Source organism: Leptodactylus fuscus, chromosome 5, assembly GCF_031893055.1.
Source record: "Leptodactylus fuscus isolate aLepFus1 chromosome 5, aLepFus1.hap2, whole genome shotgun sequence".
NCBI classification, from domain to species: domain Eukaryota; kingdom Metazoa; phylum Chordata; class Amphibia; order Anura; family Leptodactylidae; genus Leptodactylus; species Leptodactylus fuscus.
This window is the reverse complement of record NC_134269.1, coordinates 158,515,740-158,533,085: the sequence shown is the minus strand read 5'-3', so window position 1 is coordinate 158,533,085 and position 17,346 is coordinate 158,515,740. Positions and strand designations below refer to the sequence as shown.

The 17,346-nt window shown below is 44.8% G+C and overlaps 1 protein-coding gene across 1 annotated transcript in view; it reads left to right on the top strand.

Annotated features, from left to right (window-relative positions):
- Positions 1 to 17,346, top strand: part of STAB2 (stabilin 2) — a 98,919-nt gene that overhangs the window by 77,286 nt on the left and 4,287 nt on the right. The window contains exons 53-64 of the mRNA XM_075274557.1: positions 7,403 to 7,549; positions 8,163 to 8,219; positions 8,828 to 8,954; positions 10,358 to 10,507; positions 11,069 to 11,173; positions 12,222 to 12,329; positions 13,049 to 13,242; positions 13,522 to 13,663; positions 14,118 to 14,251; positions 14,661 to 14,826; positions 15,143 to 15,249; positions 15,562 to 15,681. Coding sequence (XP_075130658.1) covers positions 7,403 to 7,549; positions 8,163 to 8,219; positions 8,828 to 8,954; positions 10,358 to 10,507; positions 11,069 to 11,173; positions 12,222 to 12,329; positions 13,049 to 13,242; positions 13,522 to 13,663; positions 14,118 to 14,251; positions 14,661 to 14,826; positions 15,143 to 15,249; positions 15,562 to 15,681 — 1,557 coding nt within the window. The remainder of the gene's footprint in view (positions 1 to 7,402; positions 7,550 to 8,162; positions 8,220 to 8,827; positions 8,955 to 10,357; positions 10,508 to 11,068; positions 11,174 to 12,221; positions 12,330 to 13,048; positions 13,243 to 13,521; positions 13,664 to 14,117; positions 14,252 to 14,660; positions 14,827 to 15,142; positions 15,250 to 15,561; positions 15,682 to 17,346) is intronic.

Here is a 17,346-nt window from a genome sequence, read left to right as displayed (position 1 = left end):
CGGGCCCTTAGTTCCGCGCTTTGCACAAAGGTCCACTTGACCACCGACGCGTGGACAAGTGCATGCGGACAGGGACGCTACATTTCACTGACGGCACACTGGGTGAATGTAGTTGAGGCTGGGACTGCTTCCCAAACTGGCCCGGTGTACCTCGTCTCCCCGCCTAACATTCCTGGCAGGGACACGAGAAGAACACCCTCCTCCTCCTCCTCCTCTACCGCCTCCTCCTCCGCCACCGCCTCCTCCTCCACCACCGCCTCCTCCTCCGCTGTTAGATTGACCCCAGCTACGAGTTGGAAACGTTGCAGCACTGGCTTTGGTAGACGTCAGCAGGCTGTGCTGAAGCTGATCAGCTTGGGGGACAGACAGCACACTGCCTCCGAGGTGAGGGATGCCCTCCTCGATGAGACGGCAATATGGTTTGAGCCGCTGCACCTGGGCCCAGGCATGGTCGTTTGTGATAACGGCCGGAACCTGGTAGCAGCTCTGGAGCTTGCCGGACTCCAACATGTTCCATGCCTGGCCCACGTCTTCAACCTAGTGGTGCAACGTTTCCTAAAGAGCTACCCCAATGTTCCAGAGCTACTGGTGAAAGTGCGGCGCATGTGCGCCCACTTTCGCAAGTCGACAGTAGCCGCTGCTAGCTTAAAATCTCTCCAGCAACGCCTGCATGTGCCACAACACCGGCTTTTGTGCGACGTCCCCACACGCTGGAACTCAACGTTTCAGATGTTGAATAGAGTGGTTGAGCAGCAGAGACCTTTGATGGAATACCAGCTACAAAACCCTAGGGTGCCACAAAGTCAGCTGCCTCAGTTTCACATCCATGAGTGGCCATGGATGAGAGACCTTTGTGACATCCTACGGGTCTTTGAGGAGTCCACAAGGAGGGTGAGCTCTGAGGATGCGATGGTGAGCCTTACAATCCCGCTCTTGTGTGTTCTGAGAGAATCGCTGATTGACATCAGGGATAACTCAGATCACACAGAGGAGTTAGGGATAGCATCCGATCCGTCACAGCTGGAGAGTAGGTCCACACATCTGTCCGCTTCACTGCGTTTAATGGAGGAGGAGGAGGAGGAGGAAGAAGAGTTGTCCGATGATGTGATGGTGATACAGGAGGCTTCCGGGCAACTTCGAATCGTCCCATTGTTGCAGCGCGGATGGGTAGACATGGAGGATGAGGAGGAAATGGAGATTGAACTTTCCGGTGGGGCCAGAGGAGTCATGCCAACTAACACTGTGGCAGACATGGCTGAGTTCATGTTGGGGTGCTTTACAACCGACAAGCGTATTGTCAAAATCATGGAGGACAACCAGTACTGGATCTTTGCTATCCTTGACCCCCGGTATAAAAACAACATCTCGTCTTTTATTCCGGTAGAGGGGAGGGCCAATCGCATCAATGCTTGCCACAGGCAATTGGTGCAGAATATGATGGAGATGTTTCCAGCATGTGACGTTGGCGGCAGGGAGGGCAGTTCCTCCAGTAGGCAACCAAGTTCTCACCGGTCCACACAAACGAGGGGCACACTGTCTAAGGTCTGGGACACCTTGATGGCACCCCCTCGCCAAAGTGCCGCCACGGAGGGTCCTAGTGTCACCAGGCGTGAGAAGTATAGGCGCATGTTGCGGGAATACCTTTCCGACCACAGCCCTGTCCTCTCCGACCCCTCTGCGCCCTACACGTATTGGGTGTCGAAGTTGGACCTGTGGCTTGAACTTGCCCTATATGCCTTGGAGGTGCTGTCCTGTCCTGCCGCCAGCGTCCTATCTGAGAGGGTGTTCAGTGCAGCCGGTGGCATCATCACTGACAAGCGCACCCGTCTGTCAGCTGAGAGTGCTGACCGGCTCACTTTGATAAAAATGAACCACCACTGGATAGAGCCTTCATTTTTGTGCCCACCTGTGTAAAGCACCCCAACATGAAACTCCATGTCTGTACTCAACCTCTCCAATTCCTCCGCATCCTCATACTCATCCACCATAAGCGTTGCACAATTCTGCTAATACTAGGCTCCCTCCAACATGATTTCCCCCAACTCTGCTGGTTAGAGGCTCCCTCCACCCTGATTTCCACCAACTCTGCTGGTTAGAGGCTCCCTCCACCCTGCTTTCCCACAACTCTGCTGGTTAGAGGCTCCCTCCACCATGAATTTGCCCAAACTGGGCTGGTTAGAGGCTCCCTCCACCATGAATTGGTCCAAACTGGGTTTTTTAGAGGCTCCCTCCACCATGAATTGGTCCAAACTGGGGTTTTTAGAGGCTCCCTCCACCATGAATTGGTCCAAACTGGGCTGTTTAGCGGCTCCCTCCACCATTAATTGGTCCAAACTGGGCTGGTTAGAGGCTCCCTCCACCATGAATTTGCCCAAACTGGGCTGGTTAGAGGCTCCCTCCACCATGAATTTGCCCAAACTGGGCTGGTTAGAGGCTCCCTCCACCATGAATTTGCCCAAACTGGGCTGGTTAGAGGCTCCCTCCACCATGAATTGGTCCAAACTGGGTTTTTTAGAGGCTCCCTCCACCATGAATTTGCCCAAACTGGGCTGTTTAGAGGCTCCCTCCACCATGAATTGGTCCAAACTGGGCTGTTTAGAGGCTCCCTCCACCATTAATTGGTCCAAACTGGGCTGGTTAGAGGCTCCCTCCACCATTAATTGGTCCAAACTGGGCTGGTTAGAGGCTCCCTCCACCATGAATTTGCCCAAACTGGGCTGTTTAGAGGCTCCCTCCACCATGAATTGGTCCAAACTGGGTTTTTTAGAGGCTCCCTCCACCATGAATTGGTCCAAACTGGGCTGTTTAGAGGCTCCCTCCACCATGAATTTGCCCAAACTGGGCTGTTTAGCGGCTCCCTCCACCATTAATTGGTCCAAACTGGGCTGGTTAGAGGCTCCCTCCACCATGAATTTGCCCAAACTGGGCTGTTTAGAGGCTCCCTCCACCATGAATTTGCCCAAACTGGGCTGGTTAGAGGCTCCCTCCACCATGAATTGGTCCAAACTGGGGTTTTTAGAGGCTCCCTCCACCATGAATTTGCCCAAACTGGGCTGTTTAGCGGCTCCCTCCACCATTAATTGGTCCAAACTGGGCTGGTTAGAGGCTCCCTCCACCATGAATTTGCCCAAACTGGGCTGTTTAGAGGCTCCCTCCACCATGAATTTGCCCAAACTGGGCTGGTTAGAGGCTCCCTCCACCATGAATTGGTCCAAACTGGGGTTTTTAGAGGCTCCCTCCACCATGAATTGGTCCAAACTTGGCTGTTTAGAGGCTCCCTCCACCATTAATTGGTCCAAACTGGGCTGGTTAGAGGCTCCCTCCACCATGAATTGGTCCAAACTGGGTTTTTTAGAGGCTCCCTCCACCATGAATTTGCCCAAACTGGGCTGTTTAGAGGCTCCCTCCACCATGAATTGGTCCAAACTGGGCTGGTTAGAGGCTCCCTCCACCATGAATTTCCCAAAACTTGGCTGTTTAGAGGCTCCCTCCACCATTAATTGGTCCAAACTGGGCTGGTTAGAGGCTCCCTCCACCATGAATTTGCCCAAACTGGGCTGTTTAGAGGCTCCCTCCACCATGAATTGGTCCAAACTGGGTTTTTTAGAGGCTCCCTCCACCATGAATTGGTCCAAACTGGGCTGTTTAGAGGCTCCCTCCACCATGAATTTGCCCAAACTGGGCTGTTTAGCGGCTCCCTCCACCATTAATTGGTCCAAACTGGGCTGGTTAGAGGCTCCCTCCACCATGAATTTGCCCAAACTGGGCTGTTTAGAGGCTCCCTCCACCATGAATTTGCCCAAACTGGGCTGGTTAGAGGCTCCCTCCACCATGAATTGGTCCAAACTGGGGTTTTTAGAGGCTCCCTCCACCATGAATTGGTCCAAACTTGGCTGTTTAGAGGCTCCCTCCACCATGAATTGGTCCAAACTGGGGTGGTTAGAGGCTCCCTCCACCATTAATTGGTCCAAACTGGGCTGGTTAGAGGCTCCCTCCACCATTAATTGGTCCAAACTGGGCTGGTTAGAGGCTCCCTCCACCATGAATTGGTCCAAACTGGGGTTTTTAGAGGCTCCCTCCACCATAAATTGGTCCAAACTTGGCTGTTTAGAGGCTCCCTCCACCATTAATTGGTCCAAACTGGGCTGGTTAGAGGCTCCCTCCACCATGAATTGGTCCAAACTGGGTTTTTTAGAGGCTCCCTCCACCATGAATTGGTCCAAACTGGGGTTTTTAGAGGCTCCCTCCACCATGAATTGGTCCAAACTGGGCTGTTTAGAGGCTCCCTCCACCATGAATTGGTCCAAACTGGGGTGGTTAGAGGCTCCCTCCACCATTAATTGGTCCAAACTGGGCTGGTTAGAGGCTCCCTCCACCATTAATTGGTCCAAACTGGGCTGGTTAGAGGCTCCCTCCACCATGAATTGGTCCAAACTGGGGTTTTTAGAGGCTCCCTCCACCATAAATTGGTCCAAACTTGGCTGTTTAGAGGCTCCCTCCACCATTAATTGGTCCAAACTGGGCTGGTTAGAGGCTCCCTCCACCATGAATTGGTCCAAACTGGGGTTTTTAGAGGCTCCCTCCACCATAAATTGGTCCAAACTTGGCTGTTTAGAGGCTCCCTCCACCATTAATTGGTCCAAACTGGGCTGTTTAGAGGCTCCCTCCACCATGAATTTGCCCAAACTGGGCTGGTTAGAGGCTCCCTCCACCATGAATTGGTCCAAACTGGGGTTTTTAGAGGCTCCCTCCACCATGAATTGGTCCAAACTTGGCTGTTTAGAGGCTCCCTCCACCATGAATTGGTCCAAACTGGGGTGGTTAGAGGCTCCCTCCACCATTAATTGGTCCAAACTGGGCTGGTTAGAGGCTCCCTCCACCATTAATTGGTCCAAACTGGGATGGTTAGAGGCTCCCTCCACCATGAATTGGTCCAAACTGGGGTTTTTAGAGGCTCCCTCCACCATAAATTGGTCCAAACTTGGCTGTTTAGAGGCTCCCTCCACCATTAATTGGTCCAAACTGGGCTGGTTAGAGGCTCCCTCCACCATGAATTGGTCCAAACTGGGGTTTTTAGAGGCTCCCTCCACCATGAATTGGTCCAAACTTGGCTGTTTAGAGGCTCCCTCCACCATGAATTGGTCCAAACTGGGGTGGTTAGAGGCTCCCTCCACCATTAATTGGTCCAAACTGGGCTGGTTAGAGGCTCCCTCCACCATTAATTGGTCCAAACTGGGCTGGTTAGAGGCTCCCTCCACCATGAATTGGTCCAAACTGGGGTTTTTAGAGGCTCCCTCCACCATAAATTGGTCCAAACTTGGCTGTTTAGAGGCTCCCTCCACCATTAATTGGTCCAAACTGGGCTGGTTAGAGGCTCCCTCCACCATGAATTGGTCCAAACTGGGTTTTTTAGAGGCTCCCTCCACCATGAATTGGTCCAAACTGGGGTTTTTAGAGGCTCCCTCCACCATGAATTGGTCCAAACTGGGCTGTTTAGCGGCTCCCTCCACCATTAATTGGTCCAAACTGGGCTGGTTAGAGGCTCCCTCCACCATGAATTTGCCCAAACTGGGCTGTTTAGAGGCTCCCTCCACCATGAATTTGCCCAAACTGGGCTGGTTAGAGGCTCCCTCCACCATGAATTGGTCCAAACTTGGCTGTTTAGAGGCTCCCTCCACCATTAATTGGTCCAAACTGGGCTGGTTAGAGGCTCCCTCCACCATGAATTGGTCCAAACTGGGTTTTTTAGAGGCTCCCTCCACCATGAATTTGCCCAAACTGGGCTGTTTAGAGGCTCCCTCCACCATGAATTGGTCCAAACTGGGCTGGTTAGAGGCTCCCTCCACCATGAATTTCCCAAAACTTGGCTGTTTAGAGGCTCCCTCCACCATTAATTGGTCCAAACTGGGCTGGTTAGAGGCTCCCTCCACCATGAATTTGCCCAAACTGGGCTGTTTAGAGGCTCCCTCCACCATGAATTTGCCCAAACTGGGCTGTTTAGAGGCTCCCTCCACCATGAATTGGTCCAAACTGGGTTTTTTAGAGGCTCCCTCCACCATGAATTGGTCCAAACTGGGCTGTTTAGAGGCTCCCTCCACCATGAATTTGCCCAAACTGGGCTGTTTAGCGGCTCCCTCCACCATTAATTGGTCCAAACTGGGCTGGTTAGAGGCTCCCTCCACCATGAATTTGCCCAAACTGGGCTGTTTAGAGGCTCCCTCCACCATGAATTTGCCCAAACTGGGCTGGTTAGAGGCTCCCTCCACCATGAATTGGTCCAAACTGGGGTTTTTAGAGGCTCCCTCCACCATGAATTGGTCCAAACTTGGCTGTTTAGAGGCTCCCTCCACCATGAATTGGTCCAAACTGGGGTGGTTAGAGGCTCCCTCCACCATTAATTGGTCCAAACTGGGCTGGTTAGAGGCTCCCTCCACCATTAATTGGTCCAAACTGGGCTGGTTAGAGGCTCCCTCCACCATTAATTGGTCCAAACTGGGCTGGTTAGAGGCTCCCTCCACCATTAATTGGTCCAAACTGGTCTGGTTAGAGGCTCCCTCCACCATGAATTTGCCCAAACTGGGCTGGTTAGAGGCTCCCTCCACCATGAATTGGTCCAAACTGGGTTTTTTAGAGGCTCCCTCCACCATGAATTTGCCCAAACTGGGCTGGTTAGAGGCTCCCTCCACCATGAATTGGTCCAAACTGGGTTTTTTAGAGGCTCCCTCCACCATGAATTTGCCCAAACTGGGCTGGTTAGAGGCTCCCTCCACCATGAATTGGTCCAAACTGGGGTTTTTAGAGGCTCCCTCCACCATGAATTTGCCCAAACTGGGGTGTTTAGAGGCTCCCTCCACCATGAATTTGCCCAAACTCTGCTGGTTAGAGGCTCAATCCACCCTGATTTTCAAAACAAATGTTGGTGCCAACCTCAACTTACTACAAGGGCCAAATTCACTGCTGGTGACAAGCTCTCCTCACTGCAAGTGCCAAATACACATGTTTCAAGGTGTTTTCCTACTGTCAGAGATGTGGTATTGAGTGTGTAAAGTGTGTAGTTGTTAGGCTGTGATGTTGGGGTAATAGAGGGTCTTTGGTGTGTTAGATGCCCCCAGACATGCTTCCCCTGCTGTCCCAGTGTCATTCCAGAGGTGTTGGCATCATTTCCTGGGGTGTCATAGTGGACTTGGTGACCCTCCAGACACGGATTTGGGTTTCCCCCTTAACGAGTATCTGTTCCCCATAGACTATAATGGGGTTCGAAACCCATTCGAACACACGAACATTGAGCGGCTGTTCGAATCGAATTTCGAACCTCGAACATTTTAGTGTTCGCTCATCTCTACTCTTTATCTATCACCTATAGGAAACTTACATAATAATACACTCGATTTTTTTTGTCCAGGGGGATATTCTTCTAGACAACAGACAGTGCAGGATTACCCAGCGGCAGCTTGCTTTTAATGGAGGAATAGCCTATGGCATTGACTGTCTGCTTGCTCCATCTACGTTGGGAGGTCGATGTGACAGTTTGATGACTTTTGACATGACGGTAAGTTTAGTATTTTATAAGTCGGGGCCCCACAAGGCAGCAGCGGAAACACTGTGGCAAAAAACGTGGCAATTTATAGTCCCTGCAAAGTGGATGGGATTCTAGTGCAGTCCATCCACACATTGCAGAAAAATGTGCACAGCGGAAATGCAGCAGGTGAATTACTCGTACCTCCAGAAACACTGGTGGTTTCCCTATAAGTGTAAAATGAAGCATAAAGTGCACACAAAAAAAACTCTGCAGTGGAAACACACTTTTCACAGAAAGGGAGCCTTCACACAGAGTAAACGCGCATGTATTTCATGTGTAAAAATACGGCTGTAAAAATAAGACTCCCATTGACTTCAATGACATTTTACAGGCATATTTTTACACGTGTAAAAAAATATAATTGAAGTCAATGGGAGTCTTATTTTTACACGGATTTTTACACGTGTATTTTGCAAAAATACACACACGTTTACTCCGTGTAAAGGCTCCCAAAGTTTGCAATTTTTCCCACAGCGCTTTTTCACTACTGCCTTAGCCTTAGGCTGTTTTATGCTTTCACTTAGAATTACAAATAATTATGCATAATGGGATTGTCTTATTGATTTTTTATTTTTTTTAACAGGGAGAATGTGGTCTGTGTTTTAATGTTCCAAAGTGCCCTGCAGGAAGCAAACCCAAGGTGAGATAACATGCAATGAGGTCTGCGCATTTCATTTAGACTGAACCTTTAAATATTGGCTTAAATGTTATGTCTCTGTGTTTAGTATGAGGGTTTGGAGAGAACATTAGATAGGCTGGAAGTAAAATGTACAGTACTGTGAAAATGTTTTAGACGGGTGTAAAAAAAAAAAAAAAAAAAAAAAAAAAAGCTTTAAAAAATAGTTCATCCTTGCAAATAACAAAATGAAGTGATTGAACAAAAGAGTAATCTAAATAACATCAGTATTTGGTGTGACCGCTCCTTGGAGGAGAAACCCTGGAAGTGATAATACAGCCCCCACAGAGCCCTGATCTCAACATCAAGTCTGTTGGGGATGAAATGAAGAGACAGAAGGATTTGAGCAGATCTATATCCACAGAAGATTTGTGGTTAGTGCTAGAAGATGTTTGGTACAACCTCTCTGCCGAGTTCCTTCTTAAAACTGTGTACAAGTGTGCCTAGAAGCATTGAGGCTGTTTTGAAGACAAAAGGCGGTCATACCAAATATTTTTTTTTATTTAGATTTAGAAATCTCATTTGTTTGTTTTAATTTTATCAATTGACAAAAATAACAATCTTTCACACAGGGCCAAAAGACAAAATGTCAGTATGAAGTTACACCAAGGAGAAGTATAGAGGGTTGTCGCCAGGAGTGCACCATGATCCTTTGGATGTCCCAGTGCTGCAGAGGTTACTTTGGGAAAGATTGCCAAGGTCAGTACTGTAACATTTTCTACAATTATCATTTTCTTTCTTTGCTGCCCTAGGTATGGGTGTATGTAAATGCATATCAGCTTGAAGCAATAAGAAAATGTACCGTACATTAGTTATTACATGTAGAATTTTTTCCTATTTTAGTTAATTTTACAGTTAAAACTGAGAAATCTATAAAGGCGTCTCCAGAGCTATGCTCCCTCCTTCCTCCTCACTGTCCTGTGACAGGCTGTAAGATAACTGACTGCAGCAGGAGCCTCCCCGCTGTGCCCTGCCTATAGTGAGACTATAAGATTGGGAATCCCCACACCACAGCTAAATCCGACCCCTTCGATGAAGATCGAGGCTATTACTAGGGGATTCAGCGCTTTGTTCTTTGCAAGATTTCTGCAAGAATGTTTGAATCCAACTAATGCAGAAAACATTGTAGACTAACATTGAGGACAATCATATTTTTTTTGTTTATTTTTAACATTCATTGCTACATTTAGGGTTGCTTTAACTCCAAGCTTGTATTCATTTTGAAGTGTTCCCCCTCCTTCAGGATTGCTGTTACTCCATTCACTGGGATTAGTCCATTTCAATGCCCTTGTTCATCTGTTCACATTGAAGAAGAGACTGGAAATGTTGTAGTTAATATATGAAAATAAATGGAGATATTTTTTACTGAGCAAGAACTTCTCTTGGCTAAGGCCCCACGTAGCGGGCCGCAGTGCTTTTCACAGAGAGTCCACAGTTCTGCTTCCATTATAGCTATAGGGAAACCACTGGCGTTTTCATAGGTCTAGTTGACTGCAATTTACAAAACCGTGACAGTTTTGGAAATGGCAGCATGTCCGCTGCATGTAATTTTCTGCAATGTGTGGATGGGATTTACTAGAATCCCATCCACTTTGCAGGAAATGTAAAATGTTGCATTTACACGACGTAGGGCCCCGGCGTAAAGCGGTTTTCCTACGGGAAAAGTCATCATTATATTATACGTGGGAGTGCAACACCTGGACCCTGCACAAATTAGCTGTTATAGCAGTGGTCTGGGAGTGTGTGCAGCTTTTTCTAATAATGTAATGCAGCCTCATCGTCTCTATAGCGGTGGTTTCAAGGAACTGCAGAACTGCACCTATCACTTGAATCTTGAATCTCACCCACTGCTCTATCTTCCTATGTCTGAAGACATGTGGGGTCTAGGTGTCGGACTCCCGCAGATCACATTCTGATGGACCTCTTCTGTAGGAAAATCCTTTTTAAGTTAGGCAATCCCTTTAAAGATCTGCAGAACTGCCCATCCTATCCTTTATATAAATGGCAATTATGGCATCTGAAAAGGGCAAGTGACTGTCCTTCGCCTTTGTAACACGAGTGCTACATATGTGATGACACTATCATTATCTCTGTATCGACAGCATGTCCTGGAGGTCCCGAAACACCTTGTAATAACCATGGAAAGTGCAGCGATGGCTATTCAGGCACTGGAGAGTGCTCTTGCACAGAAGGATTTAATGGAACGGCTTGTGAATCCTGCATGCCAGGGAGATATGGACCAAACTGCAAATGTATGTAGAATGAGAAGGTTTTCTTACAAAGTGTGATATGGTGGTTAAGCAGCATGATATAAGGAATATTCTGTAGGGCTGTCACTCATACTGTAGGCACTGGGGTATCCTGAGCCCTGCTGAGGAAATCATTCAGTGGCATCACTCTCCATCTATATAGAACAATGCATGAGACTTGTCATGAGTAAGGTCTAATAGGTTATTTGTGAATCACTTCTTTAGTCCGTTGGCAATTAGTGTAATTTTTTTTTGTTTGTACATCAACTTTTACTATCGATTTTTACTTTTATGTGAGACATAAACCTGACACACACACACCCCTCCCCCAGAGAAAAAAGAGCGATCTGGTTGCATAATCAAATATTTCTGTGAATCTAAAAGTATATGTTGAATGGTTTGGCATAAAATAATTCAGAACTGCCATTTGTTTGGCACTTAACCTTGTATGTAAGTGAATGCTACAAATCCACAGAATGGGACATCGTGTTCCCTGGACAGGACTGTGTTATGGATGACATTCATGGAAGATTTTCACTCACTTAGTTGTTCTATATCTTTCAGCCTGTGACTGCACAGACAAGGGCCAATGCGATGAAGGTATAAGTGGAACTGGAGAATGTGCCTGTGACAAAGGATGGACTGGAAAACGCTGTGAAACACAACAAGGTTTTTCCCTTATTTTCTATCATATTTCGTACTAGTTTAAGTATTTTTGCATACTTAAACTGAGTGCAACAAAACAGGACAAGGTTAAGGCCCCATGTTGCAGAAATTCAGTATTTTTGCTCTTTGTGGAAATGTAGCAGAAAAAATGTTGCGTTTTACAATTCCAACAAAGTGAATGAGATTTTATTAAAAATGCAGAAAAAATGCTGTGGAAAAAGAAAAAAAAAAGCATGTTAATTTTACCTACAAGACCACTGTATTTCGACTTATGGGGGAATGAAAAAAGCATCAGAAAAGCAGTGAAAAACACCAGTCTTTGCTGCGTTTTATTCCATTGTGGGGTTTTTTAAGGCAGCGGTTTTTTAGCTCATTCTACATGGAGCACAAAGGTGGCCTAATAGAGGTGCAAAGATGTGGTCATGTGATGGGCGCTGAGATATCATATTTATCCTTAAACCACATGTATACAAATGTTATTCTACTTTACACCTTTGTGCTCATAGTAAGATGTCAGTGTTACACATTATAGGACATATCGCTCAGATGTACCTTAAATAAGCCATTTGGGTTTTTAGTACCATAAATTGTATTTATTCTAACATTTCCCCACTGGTACGCTTGGCACACATATGGCCCCTTTTATATTTTTGTCAGCATGCCACATAAGAACCTCTTTAGTCATTTCGCATGGCCATATTAGGGCTGAGAATTACAACCCGTATGTTGGCCATATTTCCCATCATTCCCGAGGCTCTTGTAATAATACGGATTTATGATAGTGTACGCTTCAGAATTCCCCTCACTCTACTGACAGCATAGTGAGAGTGTAGGATGTTAGACTGGAGTGTGTCTATAGTAGAAAAATAAATCTAGTAACCAATAATGATACATTCCCTGTAATCTTGGTTGCCTCAGTCTGGTTCACATCATATTAAGAGCAATGACAGTATAACCCCTATTATGATATGAGTTTTCTCGACATTTTTCAGTTCGGTGTTGCTTGTAGCAGTGTGAACTACTGTATATATAATACTATCTTTTCCTACAGTGCTGCCACCTGTCTGCACTCCTCCATGCTCTAGTAATGCTGTGTGCAAGAAGGATAATGCTTGTGAATGCAAAAAGTTTTATGAAGGCGATGGAAGGACATGTACAGGTAACACCAGCTCCCATGTAATAATTAGTATATGGGTAAGCGCTTACAGGCCATGTGTGTTAGGACAGTATTAAATGGATTCTATCACTGGGAAAAGTCATTTTTAGATAATCACATACTTGCATAGGCTTTAGAAAGTCTATTCCACACCTACCTTTAGTATGTAGATTGCCTCAGTGGTTTCTGAATGAGCCCGTTTTTATTCATATGCTAATGAGCTTCCAGCCAGTACAGGAAGTTCCCAGCAGCACTTGTCTCTTCTATTATCTCCTGTGTGTGCTAGCAGGAAGCGAGTCATCAGCAGTCTGTGCTGTATACACACATAGGAAACAATAGCAAAGAGGGTGCACAATGGTGCACCAAGAGTCTAATTAACATATGAATAAAAACAAACTTATTCCAAAACCACTGAGGCAATCTACATACTAAAGGTAGCTGTTGAGTAGCCTTTCTAAATGCTATTCAAGTATGTGTTTAGTTAAAAATGACTTTTCCCAATGATAGAGTCCCTTTAACCCTCTTTGATATGGATGCAATGTCTCTATGTCAAGTATCTGAATATGATATTACTATAAGACCCTGCTTGTGATACAAGGTTCCCACTCCCACACCTTAATGTAATAATAACCCTTTAAGATCCAAATGACTGTTCAGAGCACTCATGATGCTGCATTGTGATATTCCTATTTAATAGATTTATTACTTTTGTTCACTTCTAGTGGTGAATCTTTGCCAGCCAAATAACGGTGGATGTGACACGAATGCAAAATGTTCTCAAAGTGGTGTTAAAGTCACCTGTAGCTGCCTAAAGGGATACAGCGGAGACGGAAAAGTCTGTATGGCCATAAACCCATGTACTGATGGACTGAATGGTGGTTGCCATGAACATGCCATCTGTACCATGACTGGACCAGTAAGTTTAATATTCTGGTATGATGTAATAACATAAGATGCAGTCTATATCTGCCTGACTCATGTATTCTTATATATATATATATATATATATATATATATATATATATATATATATATATATATATATATATATATATATATATATTCTCTGCTATTTCCTGTGATTTTCTCCTGGGCTGAGAGTTGATGCCCTTTTAGGGCTCCATCATATGCCCAGGTTTCCGTTCTGTTTTGTATGAATATATTCAGCTGCCACATCTTTTACTTTGTTTTCTAGAATAAACGGAAATGTGAATGTAAGGACCAATACGTAGGTGATGGAGTGGATTGTGAATTAAAGACTCTGCCCATTGACAGATGTTTGCAGAAAAACGGGCAGTGCCACTCAGATGCACTGTGTGCCGACTTACACTTTCTAGGTGAGTGACAGCAGTGTGAAGTAATGGACTTTATACAGTTTTATTTTTGTCCACGTATCAAAACTTTGTTTACTTAGGTTATTTTATGGTACATGTTGTGCTTCGGCACATGGATCAAGGATATGGAATAATAAACTCATGGTTGCGAGATAAGTGTTCTGACCCAGTGAACTGCAGGCAGCTGAAAGTTGTTATCACTATGGCTTGGCCAGATAAGAGTTTGCTGCTCATAGTACTCACAAGGCTGTGGTCTAGAGTGAGAATTTAAAGGGATTTCCCAGAATCGCAGCCATATCTTGGTATTCCGCTGTAACACCAGATAAACCCCACTGACGTGATAGGGTTAAGGGTACACTACTTTATATTGTAATCCTAGTTACAATAGATTGTCCAACTAGTCCAGCAGGTATATATATATGTTGCTACTCACATTTGCGTTATTTTTCTACCTTAGATGCAACAGTTGGAGTGTTTCACTTACGTTCTGCTAAAGGCCAATATAAGTACAATTTCAGTGAGGCCACCCAAGCCTGCAAAGATCAAGATGCCGTCCTGGCTACATATAACCAACTGTCGTACGCACAAAAGGTATACTGCTAGTTGTCAACTATTGTAATGCTGCCTATCCTTGAGTGTTATACAGTGCAATACACGCTCCATATAATACTATCTTGTATAGTAGATTGAAGGTTCAGACTATACAGTATACTTTGCAAATCTGAAGCACTACTGTATCCGTGTTCACATGGTGAATCCATTGCAGTCTGTTATAAACAGGACAGACATTTGTTTCATGTTTTGTCGCGCTAATAGCTGATACTTTTATACGATACAAATGTATTATGCAAAGCTTACCCTCTTCCTCCTTCACTATCTACGTGTAATAATATAGATACCTTATTCTGTAAAAACATTTTTCTTCGTCAGTGCTTTAAAACCAAAAGAATCCTTCCCATTGTTCTCCCAAACTAAACCCTTGTACTTCATTTTATTTTAGGCAAATTACCATTTATGTTCAAAGGGATGGTTGGATGGAGGTAGAGTAGGCTATCCGACAGCATACTCAAGCCCTAACTGTGGATTTGGACATGTAGGGATAGTGGACTATGGGATCAGGACCAATATGTCCGAGACATTTGATGTTTTCTGTTATAGAATTAAAGGTAAGATCACTTTTCCAAAGTGCCATGTCATAGTGTTTTTATCTAAACTGTGTAACTGCTAGTCAATGACCGGTAGAGTGCATCAGTCTAGGCAATCTGTATTTTATAGTATCATGTATTACTGTATATGTCCAGGATGGCAGTATCACTTGTACAGGACTGCATTTACTATGGACATACAATATGCTGTATATTTTACTCATACACACCAGTAATGTGCTACTACTGTAAGTAACATAGTAGAACCTATAAGCAGCTAATACAATGATTAAGATGTCCTTGTCCGTTCTTATATATATATTATTGCTATTCTTAGATGTACAGTGCACCTGCAAGCCTGGCTATATCGGAGATGGCTACACCTGCAACGGGAACCTGCTACAAGTCCTTATGTCTTTCCCTGAATTCTCAAGCTTTATATCGGTGTGTTAAGTATAGAAACAAATCCTGTCCTGTGTGACTATTTCTATAGCCTTGTAGATTATATAGGTATCCAGAGTATGGGGTTCTCAGAAAAGAGTCTGAAAAGGAAGTAGCTTTTTACACTACAGCTGCCATTTTACTTTTAAATTTCTTTCTATTGGTAAATGCTGTGATATCTACCAAATTATTCCTAATATTATATATAATAGACGATGTGTAGCTATAGGTCTATAGCCATCGTTGAAGCTTATTTTACAGTTATTATGTGGTTGAATACTATTTCATCTCCGTGGTCTTATCCTCTCCCCACAGGAAATCTTGAAATATTCCAATTCTTCAGCAAAAGGCAAAGAATTTCTCAGTTATCTTTCTGACTTGTCTATAAATGCCACACTGTTTGCACCTAGTAATGATGGCATTAATGAGAACGTGGTAAGTGGCCATCTTTATGTTGGGACTAAACATAAGCAGGGGCCCAGTTAGGGGGGAATGTTCCCTTTAAGCTGAGGCCCCACATGGTGAAAATTCAGTGTTTTACAGTACCCGCACATTGCAGAAAAAAAAACTGCAGCGGAAAATCACAGCATGTCAATTATACCTAAGGAAACGCTGGCAGTATAATAGGGGAAAACTCTACAGACTCTTTCTGAAAAAATGCTGTGGGAAAAAAAAACGTGATACTTTTCCACCACTTTTTTTTCCCCACAGTGCGGCTTGCTACATGGGGTCTTAGCCTTAAAATCTTGCAATTCCAACACCTAAAATGGTTAGTGATTTCCTGTCTCCTGGAGATGGACCATAATGTTCTGGAGGAGATCCTATTGACTTCTATGGGAGAGTGTTCTAGGCATGCTCTGTTACCGCTGCAGAGGTCCCTGCACAGAGAATGAATAAGCTGTGAAATCAAATATTGTGGCTAATAGGTCTTTTATCTTATCTACATATACATGATAGTTGTGCTCACCAGTGAGGCGGATGCTGCAGAAAAAAATTTAAAAGATTCTAATCGTCAGAACTTTAAAATTTTAGGAATTGAAAAAAAAAAAAAAGATAGATATTTCTTAAAAACCTGTTCATTTCCTGGTGACACATTCCCTTTAAGGGGGAGGCTCAACTTCAAAATGCTCTGATTATATCTCCTCGGTTTCTGAGTAGACATAATTATTGTGGCCAGTAGGTGGCAGCATCCTACAGTGAGGCTTCCTCTGCTGGTTGAACCTTCTTCAGAGAGCTGGAACTCAGTAGTAAGACTTAGGCCCCAGTCACATTAGCGTTTGGGTTTCCGTTCAGTGAGTCCACTTGGAGACCTATACACATTAAAAAGCAGTTACCTAAGGAAACCACACAGACCCCATGGACCATAATGGAGTCCGTGTGGTTTCCACACAAGTACTGCAAGCACGTCTACACGTTTTTTCTCTTTGCATGTTTCGTACGGAAACCACATGGCTCCCATTATGGCCTGTGGGTTTCCCAGGTAACTGCTTTTTAATACATATAGGTTTCCATTCAGGGATCCCCAAGTTGACTCCCTGAACAGAAACCCGAATGCAGATGTGAACGGGGCCTTATAGGCTGCATTTAAAGGGGGTTTGGGGAGAAAGAGCAGGCAAAGGCTTTCCTCCATCTATCCTGCTACCAAAGGAATCTGTTGCTAGGCTGGGTGGCTCCTTTGCAGGTTCTAGGTCATAGTTACTACTTGGTCAGTCACTACTGCTGCCTCATCTGGTGATGTGGTTGTGTTGTGGTTTTGGAAATCGCAGCATGTCAATTACACCTACGGAATTGCTGGTAGTTTCCCTATAGGTATAACTGAAGCTGAAAGTCCACAGAGGAAACCTCTTCGAACTCTCTGTGCAAAAGTGCTGCAGGAAGAACTTGCATTGCCGCCAGTTTTTCCTGCACTTTTTTTTTTTTTGCTTGTGGGAAGCTACGTGGGGCCTTAGCCTAAAAATGGTTTATGCCCAAAATGTAATATATTTATTTATTTTTTTAAATGGTAGTAAATTGTTTCACTATTAGAAATTATGATAGAAAGATATTTTTATCAATTGGATATCCAGTCAGATGAGCTGCTACCTTTGTCTTGCTGCAGTT